This window comes from Convolutriloba macropyga, chromosome 2, assembly GCF_964194025.1.
Source record: "Convolutriloba macropyga chromosome 2, txConMacr16.3, whole genome shotgun sequence".
NCBI classification, from domain to species: Eukaryota; Metazoa; Xenacoelomorpha; order Acoela; family Convolutidae; genus Convolutriloba; species Convolutriloba macropyga.
In genome coordinates this window covers 55446306-55459118 of record NC_134469.1, presented here as the reverse complement: position 1 = coordinate 55459118, position 12813 = coordinate 55446306, and the positions used below count along the sequence as shown (strand labels likewise).

The 12813-nt window shown below is 35.4% G+C and overlaps 1 protein-coding gene across 1 annotated transcript in view; it reads left to right on the top strand.

The window, feature by feature from the left end:
- LOC142334936 (uncharacterized) overlaps window positions 1-12813 on the top strand; it is a 35016-nt gene that overhangs the window by 2975 nt on the left and 19228 nt on the right. Inside the window, exons 2-5 of the mRNA XM_075383264.1 lie at window positions 3023-3047; window positions 6418-6741; window positions 8691-8741; window positions 8806-9130. Coding sequence (XP_075239379.1) covers window positions 3023-3047; window positions 6418-6741; window positions 8691-8741; window positions 8806-9130 — 725 coding nt within the window. The remainder of the gene's footprint in view (window positions 1-3022; window positions 3048-6417; window positions 6742-8690; window positions 8742-8805; window positions 9131-12813) is intronic.

The window sequence follows — 12813 nt, the reverse complement described above, 5'->3', positions numbered from 1 at the left end:
ATACGTTTCCGTTGTTCAATTTCCTGTTCAGTGTTCATTGTGCCAGTTAGGGTTGTCACTTCAAATGGTTTCCGGTGACTTCTCTTTTCCCAGGATGCACATTCAAATGCCGCACGTGAAAATAATTATTTAGGTCAATGTGCTGAACAAAAAAGCATGGCGAAAGTGAGTGGTTAATAGCCGCGAATCGATGGCTGAGGCTATTATTGGCCTCATGGTTTTTTAATTTATTTCGTCGTCAAAATTTTTGTTACGACCATATGACGTCACAACCACTTCAAATCTGCTTTTTGTACATTCGTTCATGCAATTTCAACTGAATTGCGTGCGTGACGTCATTTTTTACTGGAGCCAGTTTTTTTGTTCATTTGCGTGATTAAGTTTTTGCTCACTCTCAAAATGCTCACTCATTTGATATACCTCACTCAAAAATTACTTCCTCTCTCTGAAATTGACTTTTCTTTACTTTAATGCAAAGAGATAAGGTCAAGTAAGTGTATGCCACTCTATTTAAAGATTATTTAAGAGCAGCTTAAAGAAACAGCAGTAAGTTATTAATTGCTCTCAAACGAAGTTTGTAGCAATTATATTAGTCCTGTCGGTCATTTTTTGCGATTTTTCGCTTGACCGATTTTTCGTCTGACGCTTTTGACTTTTCGTCCTCAAAAACGGGATAAACAGGTAGCGTCCAGCGGGCATTAAGGGCTCTTAGAGCCTTCCAGCTCTGTTTAAGCTCAAACTGTTTTGGAGACTTATACTTATACTTAGGTTGTGAAGGGCGGTTCTTAGAAGTAGAAGTTGAAGTTGAAGACACCCCCACTGTTGACCCCCCCCCCTATTGCCCCCACCCCAGTGTCCCCCCCCCCCAATCAGCCGCCCGGTTTACCCCTCCCCCCCCCCCCCCCCCCCCCCCCCCCCTCTCCCGTGGCTAGCTACTGACGAACAGCCGATTGCTAAAAGCGCATTTTCATACTATTTTGCAATTTTTTTCAAGCTTTTTGGAAATTTTTGAAATTTTTTGTTTTGTATCAGCCCTAGGTGTCAAGGAACCTCCTCCAGGGTTTGATAATAGGTTACTGCATTGTTTCTAGTGTTAATGGAATGGTTTCAACATTTTAACATCACGAATTTTAGCAATTTTTTGACAAAACGTGCAATTTTTTCAAATTTTTTGACATTTTTTTCCTTATTCAGGTCTTTCCAGACCCAGGGGCTAGAGAACATCCTATGGGGTTTGATAATAAGTTACTGACAAATTTTTAACGGTCATTGATTAGTTTTTCAACTTTTTAATGTCACAAATTTTAGCAATTTTTTTTATAAAACTTGCTTTTTTCAAGTTTTTTTGAAATTTGTACGTTTTTAGATTTTTTGAGCCTTAAGAGCCAAGGAACCTCCTCTAGGGTTTGAAAATAGGTTACTGAATAGTTTCTAGATTAAACGGAATGTCTTAACATCACAAATTTTAGCTTATTTTTGTTATTTTTGCCATTTTTCCAATTTTCTTAACATAGTCATTATTCAGTTTTTTTGAGCCTCAAAGGTCAAAAAAGCCTCCGTTGGGGTTTGATTATAAGTTGTTAGAATATTTTTGTTGGTCATGGATTAGTTTTCAACTTTTTAATAGCACATGTTTTAGCAATTTTTTTAATAAAACTTGCAATTTTAAATTTTTTAATTTTTTGTCATTTTTTAGGTTTCTCTAGTCTCAAGAACCACGGAATTTCTTCGAGGGTTTGATAATATTTTACTGCATAGTTTGTAGGCGTAATGACGAGATTTTAATATCACGAATTTAAGCAATTTTTTGAAAATATTTGCAGTTTTTTCATGTTTTTGATTTTTTTCCGGCAGAAGAGACCCTGGGGCCTCCTCCAAGGTTTGATAATTAGCTGCTGAATAGTTTCTAGACTTAATGGGAATATGATCAACAATTTTTATGACTCCAGTTTTAGTAATATTTGGATAAAAATTAAACTTTTCAAATTTTTGGAAAATTTTTTTGTTCCAAGCGTATGGATCTTTGAGCCAGTGAAACTATTTGAGGCTTGAAAAAGGAATACTGGATAGTCTCTTGAGACAATGAAATGGTTCTAAAGATAATAATATCCTGAATTTTACCAAGATTTTGTTTAAATTTGCCATTTCAATTTCAATAATTTTAGTCCTTTTCTGAGTTTAACGACCATTACTGGCCAACGAAACTTTTCAAGTCTCGGAGATGGGTTACTTGACAGAACTTTCGAGACAAAAATGGTTTTGATTTTTTTAATGCAAATTTGAAAACTTTTTAATTTTGCCTTCAGTTTTTTTCTATGATTTATTTATTAACAAGGTTAGAAAACTAGAAGTTGCAGTGTCGAATCCAATCATGGAATATATTCCTGCCTCCTTCTCTCTCTCTCTCTTTCGGTTGGGGTTCCTTTCCTTCTCTTTCTCGTTCACGTTTTATCTCTCTTTTTCACTCTTGCTTTTCGTTGATTCTGCACTTCAGCTGCTGTTATGTGGCGTAATGTCACCATCTCTGATCGTCATTATTAATGAGTTATAGTTGAAATATTTTTTAATATCAAAAATGATCTAACAGGCACTTTTAGGAAACCGTTGTGAATTGCTCTCAAAAGCCATATGTAGCAAATATATTAATCCTGTTTGTCTTTTATGCAATTATTCGCTTGGCCGATTTTTGTCTGACTCATTTGACTTTCTTATTCAGAAACGGGATAAAGAGGTAGCGCCCTGAGGTCACTAAATCGTGGCTAGCTGTTGACGAAGCCGACCGCTCGCCGGTCGTTTGTGAGCATTTCGCTCGAAGTTTGTCGGTTATGTTAGAGATTCTTAATCAAAATTTAACATCTCAGCACTTTATGAAAAGAATAAGTTTCTTTTTTGGTCTGTCTTTACCTTCTTTTTGAGACTACAGGTCTATAAAGCTATTGCGTCTATTTTCTAAGCTAATTAATACAGATTTATAATTTCCTCATATTTTTTGTTTGCGTTTTTCAATTGATGTCTCTGACAGGCATTGGTTGGGAACAAATTTAAAGGTTTGTCTCAGTATAATGTAAGGAAGCAGCATTTGGCATTTGTTAGAAATTTTATCCACAAAATTTTTTGTGTCTTTGTTTTCTCAATGTGTACTGTTTTGTGGTTTTAATAGCCGCCGTCAGCATCTCAGCAGCTATTATTTAGGATGTTTTTTAAAATTCGCTTTACCTTTTTACAAAAGTCACAATTTTCACGTTTGATTTTTAACTTACCTCACTCACTGTTTCAACTGAATGGATTTGAATTTCTTTCGCGCATTGAATTACGCAATTTAGTGAATACAGTCAAAGTCAAAAAGAACAAAATCAAAAGAAACGGGATAAACCTATAAAGCTCGTTCATTAAGTCAAAATGCATTAAGTTATCAAAGTTCATTAGAGCGATTGCTAGCTGACATTAGTATTAATCTTAATACCTTTCCGTTCAGAAGCTAAATTAAGAATAGTTTTAGAATCTAACTAACATTGAATACCAAATTTGAGCACTTTTTTAAACTTAGAGAAACGTCATTTTACTCTTATTGGAGAGTGTTTTTTGCTCTTTCGCGTGATAAAATTTCTGTTCACAAGTGGTTTACCTCACTCAAAAATAACTTCGAAATTGACTTTTCTTTATTTTAATTCAATTAGATAAAGTTAAGTAAGTAAGATCACTCTAATTGAAGATTTAGGAGCGCCTAATAGAAGCAGCGATAACTTAAACAGATTATTAGTCAATATATAGCATCTCAGCATTTAATAAAAAAAAAGAATTTTTTTTCTTGGTCTGTCTCTTTTACTATATTTTTGAGACTGCAGATCTACGAAGCTATCGCGGCTATTTTGTGGCAATTTGCCAGCTATATTTTTAAAGTGTTTCGTGAGTGGTTCAATTATTGAAGAATGTTTAATAGCCGCCCTCATCTTCTCAGCCGGCTATTATAGCGCTCCTATTTTTTTTCGTCGAAAAAAATGTTTCGATTTACCTCATTTTGCCGCTTTTTCAACATTTTGCGTGATATCTTTTTGACTTCTCTAGGCTATTTTCTCTCTTCTCTCATTCTGCTAAAAGTGATTTTGAACATCAGTTGCTCAGCAAAGCAATTCAAAATGAACAGAGTCAGTAAAAAAATTGAAGTCAGAAGTAGAAACGAGATAAACCCATAAAGCCCAATTTTAGATGCCCGCTATATGAACGTGGTTCCTATAAGTCTTAGTTATCATCTCTAATGCCTATTGGTATTGATTGTAGCCCCTGTAGCCTCTCTCTAAGAAACAGAAGCACGTTATGTTCGACTACGAAATGCCATCAAAGTAAATCGGACTTAAAGAATGTTTTTGTACAAAAATCTTTTTTTTTCAATATCTTCTATTCTTTCAATCCCAATCATGCTTATTGGAATCAACGGCGGCTATTTTCCGGCAATCTGCCGGGTATGGTTATAACAATATAGGAAAAACAGTGGTGGAGCGTATTTTTTTCAATCTGCTGGAGTGTTTGAGCCATGAAGTGAAATGCACAAATTTCTGAAGAAATTTGAAGAGAAGAGATATTTTCTGCTCTTGTTGCTTTGAGAGAGCGACAAATGAAGGTTTGGAAAAGTAGTGGCGAATCGATTGGAATTTTTCAGGATCACATGCGGTTTTTCATATTGTACACTGCAACTTTTTTTAGTCAACTCAGTTAATTGAAGGGCGCTTGGAGGCATATTTGACCATCTGAACATATTTTACACTAATTTTTCAGCTATTGTTTAAATCACTTTGCCTTGTTTTTTGCTTTCCTTTAGCAGTTTTTGCAAATGAGCTGTTCTGACAATCGTTCAATTTTTATTAAAATTGCTTTTAATTTTTTTTAATTAAAGAAAAATCGGTGTAAATTTGATCAGTTTTTCCCAATAATTGTCTGTTTAGTTTTTATAAGTTTTGCGTACGTCATCTGATTTTATGCTTCTTGCTATATTTTTTTTCGTTCGATTCTTAATTATTAGCTTTTCAATAAGTGTTGCTACTATGAACAATCACTTCACTGAAATCAATTTTACGATTTATTTTTGTAATTTCTGATGTCCGCTTTTTTTTTAATTTTTGTTGAATATGTTTCTCTGTTCTGCAAATTATTGGGTGGGTGAATTTGTCTCTCTAATTTGAAAGTAGAGTGAGAAAACTTTTCGCTTTCTCGCTTGTGAGTTTTTGTTCACATGTGGCAATTTGACTTTTTTTTTCACTTTTTCTCTTTTTCTCAGTTTTTTGATCGGGTTTTTTCTTTTGTTAATTTTCCAATCCATTTATAGTCCAATAACGGTCCGGTTTGTTTTGCTTAGCCAATGAAAATTTTTGAATTGTAGCCCAGGACTGCCCTGCTAAGTTTCTTTTTCGCTTAAGGCTATCGTCTAAAGCTCTTTTTTCGTTTTACATTTTTCACACTCCAAATATGAAGTCAAATTTTTTAAACGTCTTGCTCTCGCTAACAGTATTTGACTGTATGACGTCATTTCTTACTTTCTCTTGTAAACGTTATTGGGTCGTTTGCGTGAATGGATTTTGATTCGAAGTTTAATTTGAATAATACGTTCAAGTTCAGAGAATTTCATATGCGTAATTAGGATTCTTAATAAGGCTTTTGCTGTGAATTTGAACGAGCCATAATAATCTATGGGTGAAAGTTTTTCCACAAATTTTAAAGCTGCGTCGACAACTTGTTCAACTCATTTTTTGTTTCTTTTTCTCTCTATTTCACGGCCTGCAAGTCTCTTTGCTGCTATTCCGGTAATCTGCAGACTGTTTTACGATCAAAGAGTTTGAGTGGTTTAGGGCACTGTGCTTTACGACTCGAGGAGGCGTTACGGTTTTCTGTTTCTAACGACACGAAGAGGCATTATGGCTTTTTGTTTTTTTAGATAAGTTTAGGTAGTGAACAAAATTTTTGTGTCCTATGTTTTTGTCTCCTTGTCTGACTATGCTTTACATTTCACACATCAATGCTGAAAAAGTTTTCGGAATGAATTCCCCTACTAACGGCGTTTTTGCGCGTGACTTAATTTTATCGTTCTCTTCGGTAAAAGCTCTTAGGTCATTTGCGTATTAGTTTTTAATCATACGAACCTTAAGTCAATCAGCACAATGACTTCTACATTTTACTTAAATTTAATTTGAATTTGTTTGAGGTCAATGAAACTCATGTGTAATAAAGATCCCTAATAAAAAAGGGTTCTGCGGAATGAATTTCAACAAGCCTTATTAATTTGTGTGTGAAAGTTTAAGAGGCGTCGATAACTTTGGCTACTTATTTCTTTGTTTCTATTTGTATTCTATGGCATTCAAGCCCATTTCGCAGCTATTCAAGCCATCTGACGGCTACGTTTGTAATTGAAATTTTTTAAACCTTCAGATAATGGGAGCTTTCAACGACAGCAATCCCGGTCTCGGCAGAATAACAGTGGTAGTGGTTTCTTCGTGGAGAATCTGACGAGCGCGGATCTGGCCGAGATCAAGTTTTTCTCTTCCATTCTGGATAGGGCGGCCGCTACTGGCAAGCTGACTCGCATCTCTCCTAGCGCAACAGATACTGCACAGACGACCACCTCTTGTAAACACGGATGCGGAGATACTAATGGATCCAGTGATGCCACAGGTGATGGGGCTGCTGGAGGAACTGGGCTACCTCCCACTTTCCGATCACAATTGTCATCCAACACAACATCTTCATTGAAAGGTAAGTAAGGAAGCAAGGTTACGTCAGGACATTTCAAACGTTATCGTAGGTAATTTTCTTAATTTGCATGTGAATAATTGCTTGCAAACAAAATTTTTAGCAGTTATATTAGTCCTGTGGCCTTTTTTTACAATTTTTAATAGCCGCCCTCATCTTCTCAGCCGGCTATTATAGCGCTCCTATTTTTTTTACAATTCAAAGAATTTGAATTGTATTGGGGCGCTGTCTTTTTTTTAAAGATCTGTTCACACATTTTCATGATTTTTGAAGTCAAATTGGAGTAGTGATTTTGGTCATGCCGAAACAGGAAGTGGAGCGAAAAAGCGAGTGGTTTTGCAGCGTGAAATTTTTTCGCTCTAAATTTAAAGTAGAGTGAGAAAACGGTGTTTGAACAAAAATTCGCTTTCTCGCTAGTGAATTTTTGTTCACATGCGGGAATTTCACTTTGATTTTTACAGTGTTTTCGATTTTTTGGATCGGATTTTTTTTCGAAATGGTTTTCCCAATCCATTCATAGTCCGTTCTCGGTTTAGTTTTCTGTTTAGTCATTGAAAATTCTTTGAATTGTGTGTCAGGACTTGTCCTGCTATGTTTTTTACTTCGTCGAATAAAAAAATGTTTCGCTTTACCTCATTTTGCCGCCTTTTCAACATTTTGCGTGAAATCTTTTAGACTTCTCTAGGCTAGTTTCTCTCTTCTCTCATTCTGCTGAAAGTGATTTTGAACATCAGTTGCTCAGCAAAGCAATTCAAAATGAACAGAATTAGTACAAAAATTGATGTCAGAAATAGAAACGGGATAAACCCATAAAGCCCAATTTTAGATGCGCGCTATTTGAATGTCGTTCCTATAAGTCTTATTTACCATCTCTAATGCTTATTGGTAATGATAGTAGCCCCTGTAGCCCCTCTCTAAGAAACAGAAGTATGTTCAACTACGAACTGCCATTAAAATAAATCGGACTTAAAAAATGTTTTTGTACAAAAATCTTTTTCAATATCTTCTGTTATTAATAGCCGCCCTCATCTTCTCAGCCGGCTATTATAGCGCTCCTATTTTTTTTTTACTTCGTCGAATAAAAAAATGTTTCGCTTTACCTCATTTTGCCGCTTTTTCAACATTTTGCGTGATATCTTTTTGACTTCTCTAGGCTAGTTTCTCTCTTCTCTCATTCTGCTCAAAGTGATTTTGAACATCAGTTGCTCAGCAAAGCAATTCAAAATGAACAGAGTCAGTATAAAAAATTGAAGTCAGAAGTAGAAACGGGATAAACCCATAAAGCCCAATTTTAGATGCCCGCTATTTGAACGTGGTTCCTATAAGTCTTAGTTACCATCTCTAATGCCTATTGGTATTGATAGTAGCCCCTGTAGCCTCTCTCTAAGAAACAGAAGTACGTTATGTTCAACTACGAAATGCCATCAAAGTAAATCGGACTTAAAGAATGTTTTTGTACAAAAATCTTTTTTTTTCAATATCTTCTATTCTTTCAATCCCAATCATGCTTATTGGAATCAACGGCGGCTATTTTCCGGCAATCTGCCGGGTATGTTTTCAATCTCAATCATGCTTATTGGAATCAACGGCGGCTATTTTCCGGCAATCTGCCGGGTATGTTTTGATTATTGAATATGAGATTTTGGTCTCTTTCTTTTGACTTTTTGTCCTCCAAAACGGGATGAACAGGTAACGCCCTGGAGGGCATTAGATTCTCCTAGAGCCCTTCGGCTGACTACACTAAGTATGCGAGTCACCGAAACAGTTTTGCAGACATATTTATGGTTTGAAGGGCGGTTCTTAGAAGTTGACGCCACTCTCTTATGAGGATTAAACTAGTGAAGCTAGTGCAATTTTGTTGGGTTCGGACCCTGCAAATCCAGGCATCTGAGAGCAATTTGTCCGCTGTTAGTCTATAAATTTTCAATTAGAAAATCTACGTTTTATTTTAGCAAAACGGAACAGCACAGTGCAACCCATTCCGCCACCATTTCCACGCTCAGGTAACTGAATAATAAATCCTGATTTACAAGTGGCTGTATATTGTGGCTATTTTTGTCTCCTTAGGCCCAGGAAGCGACTTGAGACAGCAGCACTTTCATCACAAGCACAAAAATCACGATGCCAGTTTCGCTCCAGCTGTAAGCAACGGTGCTCCCTACTCTAAATGGGACTGTGCCTCCTACAGACTACCTTCCGCTAAATCTATCCTGCCAGGAGCCATCAGCGGAGCACCAAGCAGCAATATAATGAAGGATGTTCCGGGTTATGTGAGAGCTCCAGCAGGTTTGTTGTCTGCGGATCCTGGACCAGTAGATGCTAATCCAATGAAGAAACCAAGATGTTTCGTATGTGGAAAGAAGACAAGAATTGGCGCCACTTACTCCTGCAGGTACTAAAGTTTAAGATTTTCGTTACCGGAGAAGTAGCTGCCTTTGCCCAAAATGAACTGATAACTGAATATGCGTGTCTAGTTGGACGCTAACTTCTGCCGAAGTATAATGGAATAACTAATCAATGTCTTTTTGCGTCTTTTTGGAATAGAAAACTCCATATAGTTTTCTGTTTATTACGACTCTAGAAGGTAGTATGTTTTTCATGACTGGGAAAGGAGAATTGTAGAAGGGGCGTAGTATATGCAAAAGGAATTTTTGCCCCCGTTAGGCAAAAATTCTCGACTAAGTTTTTGTGCAAGTTAGGTGAATACCAATTAATACAGTTAAAGGTGGTACTTCAGAATCAGCTTGACCCTATAAGGTACTTAAGTTTCCCTAACTATAGGTCACTAAAAGTTAGCCTAATGGCAACATGAATTTTTGCCTAAAGGAGCTTTAGCCTAAGATCCCATTCCCCTCGAAGAAGTGCCTCTATTAATCAATTTTTGGCATGAATATCAAGCAGGAATCGAAGTGTATGAAAAATTTTGTAGTGGTTTTACCGTTGAGCAAAATTGGAGGAGGGAAAGTAGTTTTTTATGTTCATATTGCAGTTTTCTGGAGAGCGAGAGATTGAGGGTGAACACATTTTCTGTAGATAAATTTTTATTAATTGCTCTCAAACGAAGTTTGTAGCAATTATATTGTCCTGTTGGTCTTTTTTATGCGATTTTTTTGCTTGACCAATTTTTCGTCTGACAAATTTGACCTTCCTTCCGTAAAAACGGGATAAACAGGTAGCGCCCAGTGGGCATTAAGTTTAATTTAAGGCCCTTAGCCATGTTTAGCTGTCCCTCAAGCGGTGCTTAGTGTGATGAAGCTTCCGGGAAGGTAGCTTCATCACACTCAGCTACCGGGAAGATAGCTTCATCACTAGCTGTGCTTATTGTGATGAAGCTACCGCGAAGGCCGTAGTCTAAGGATAAAAGGTCTTTTTTAGGAGTTTTTGAGCCCAAAATGATGCAATTTTTCGTGTGTTTTTAATCATTTTTCGAAGTTATGATTAATTTTGTCTACAAGTGAGGCTGGTTAGAGTTGACAAAGGTCTTTCGCAAGACATAAAAACTTTTTTTGACGTTTTAAAGAGCTTTACCTCATTTTGCCTTTTTCGACATTTTGCTTAAAATATTTTTGACTCTAGGTTAGGTTCATTGTTCGTTCATTATGCTTAAAGTGCTCATAAAATTCTGTTGCTCAGCAAAGCAATCTAACATGAACGGAATCAGTATAAAAAAAACAGAATTAAAAAATGGAAACGGGATGAGCCCAAAAAGCACGATTTTAGTATTTGAGATGCCCGCTACTTGCAGTTTGTTCTTATAAGGCTTAATTACCTTCTCTGATGCTTAGTGGTGGTGATACTAGACCCTGTACCCTCTAATTTAAAAAAACAATTTCTAACAAATAAATGAAATAAAAATAGTTCGCACTTCAAGTGTTTTCTTATATTTTTTTTCAATTTTTGTCCTTGTCCTCCAATGTGTCTATCACGCAATGTGGTGAGAAAAAATTTTGGGGTTTCAGTTTGTTAATTGCTCTCAAATGAAGTTTGTAGCAATTATACTAGTCTTGTCGGTCTTTTTATGCGATTTTTCGCTTGACTGATTTTTCGTCTGGCGCTTTTGATTTTTCGTCCTCAAAAATGTGATAGACAGGTAGCGCCCAGCGGGCATCAAGTGCTCTTAGAGCCTTTCAGCTCTGTTTCAGCTAAAACTGTTTTGGAGACTTTAACTTATGTTGTGAGGGGCGGTTCTTAGAGGTTGAAGGCTTCCCCACTATTGCCCGCAATTTGATACTAATTTTTCACAATTTTATATTTTTTACGTTTTTAAAAATTGTTTGTCTTTTTGTGTTCTTTCAGCCCTAAGTGTCAAAGAAACTCCTCTAGAGTTTTATAAAAGCTAACTGCATAGTTTATAGTGGTAGTGGAACGGTTTCAACAATTTTTTTGAATTTTTTCACATTTATTTTTTAGTTTCAGGTCTTTCCGGACGCAGGGGCCAGAAAACGTTAAGGGTTTGATAATAAGTCACTGAAAATTTTGGGAAAAACGGTTTGATAATAAATCTTTGCCATCGAATAGCTTTCAAATTTTAGCAATTTCTTCGATAAAACTTGCTCTAAGCATTTTTTCAAGTTTTTTGAAAATTTTTGTCTTTTTCAAGAGCCAAGGAACCTCCTGTAGGGCTTGACAATAGGTTACTGTATATTTTCTAAAAGTAATGGAATCTTTTTCCAGATTTCATTATCACGAATTTTAGCATTTTTTAAAAAAGAAACTTGCATTTCATGTTTTTTTTCACATTGTCATTATTTAGGTTTTCCAGCCTAACAAAAAATCTATTAGGATTTTTAAAAAAGTTACTGGAAAATGTATTTTGGCCATGGATTAGTTTTCAGCTTTATTATCACAAATTTTAATAGTTTGTTTAATGCAACTTGCAATATTCTTCATTTTTTTGAAATTTTGCCTTTTCAGCTTTCTCCACATTTTAATATGAGCATTTTTTAAAAAGAATTTGCAATTTTTTCAAGTTTTAATCTTTTAATTTTCTGTCATTTTTTTCCGGCACCAGAGCCCTAAGGACCTCCTCCAAGGTTTTATAATAAACTGCTGTTTCTATAGTTTTATAATAAACTGCATAGTTTCTACAGTTCATGAAATTGCTATCAATATTTTAATTACTCCAGCTTTAGCTATTTTTTAATAAAGTTGATTTTTTTTCAAATTTTTATTAAATTATTATCATGTTTCAAGTTTATGGATCTTTATGAGCCAATAAAACTATTCAATGCTTGAAATAGGGATACTGGATAGAATCTTGAGATAATGAAATGGTTTCGAAGATTTTAATATTATTAATTTAATCAAAATTTTGTTAAATTTTGCGATTGTTTTCGAAATTTTTGATTATTTTTTTGTCCTTTTCTGAGTTTAGCGATAATTAGGGGCCCACGAAGCTTTTCAAGTCTTGCAGATAGGTTGTTTGACATAACTCCGAAGACAAAAAATAGTTCTGAACATTTTAACTGCGAAATCTGGAAGCTTTTCTTTTAAATTTTGCATTATTTTGCAAATTTTAAAAAATTTTGTTTTTGATTTTTTTACTAAAAAGGTTAAGAATCCAACCGATTGCCGGTCGTTTGAGAGCAATGCGCCCGACGTTAGTCAGTTATGTTTGAAATTTTTCGTTATTTTAGTTTTTTCAGCCCTCGGTGCAAAGAAACCTCTTCCAGGGTTTGATATTAGATTACTGCACAGTTTTTAGTGGTAATGGAATGGTTTTTGAAAATTTTTATCTCACGAATCTGAACAATTTTTGAAATATCTGCAAGTTTTTTTGATATTTTTGGTTTTTTATTTTTCCGGCGCCAGGGGCCAACGGACTTCCTCAGAGCTTTGAAGCTGCTGCAAAGTTTGCAGAGTTAATGGATTGGTTATAGCAATTTTTGGATAAAATGTAAGTTTTTTCAAATTTTCAAAAAATTGTTATGTTCCATGTTTATAAATCTTTTTGAGCCAGTAATAGTTTTAAAGGCTTGAAATAGGGATACAGGAGTCTCTTGAGACAATGAAACGGTTCCGAAGATATTATTATCACGAATAATATCGCAATATTAATATCAGATGGGCTAAATG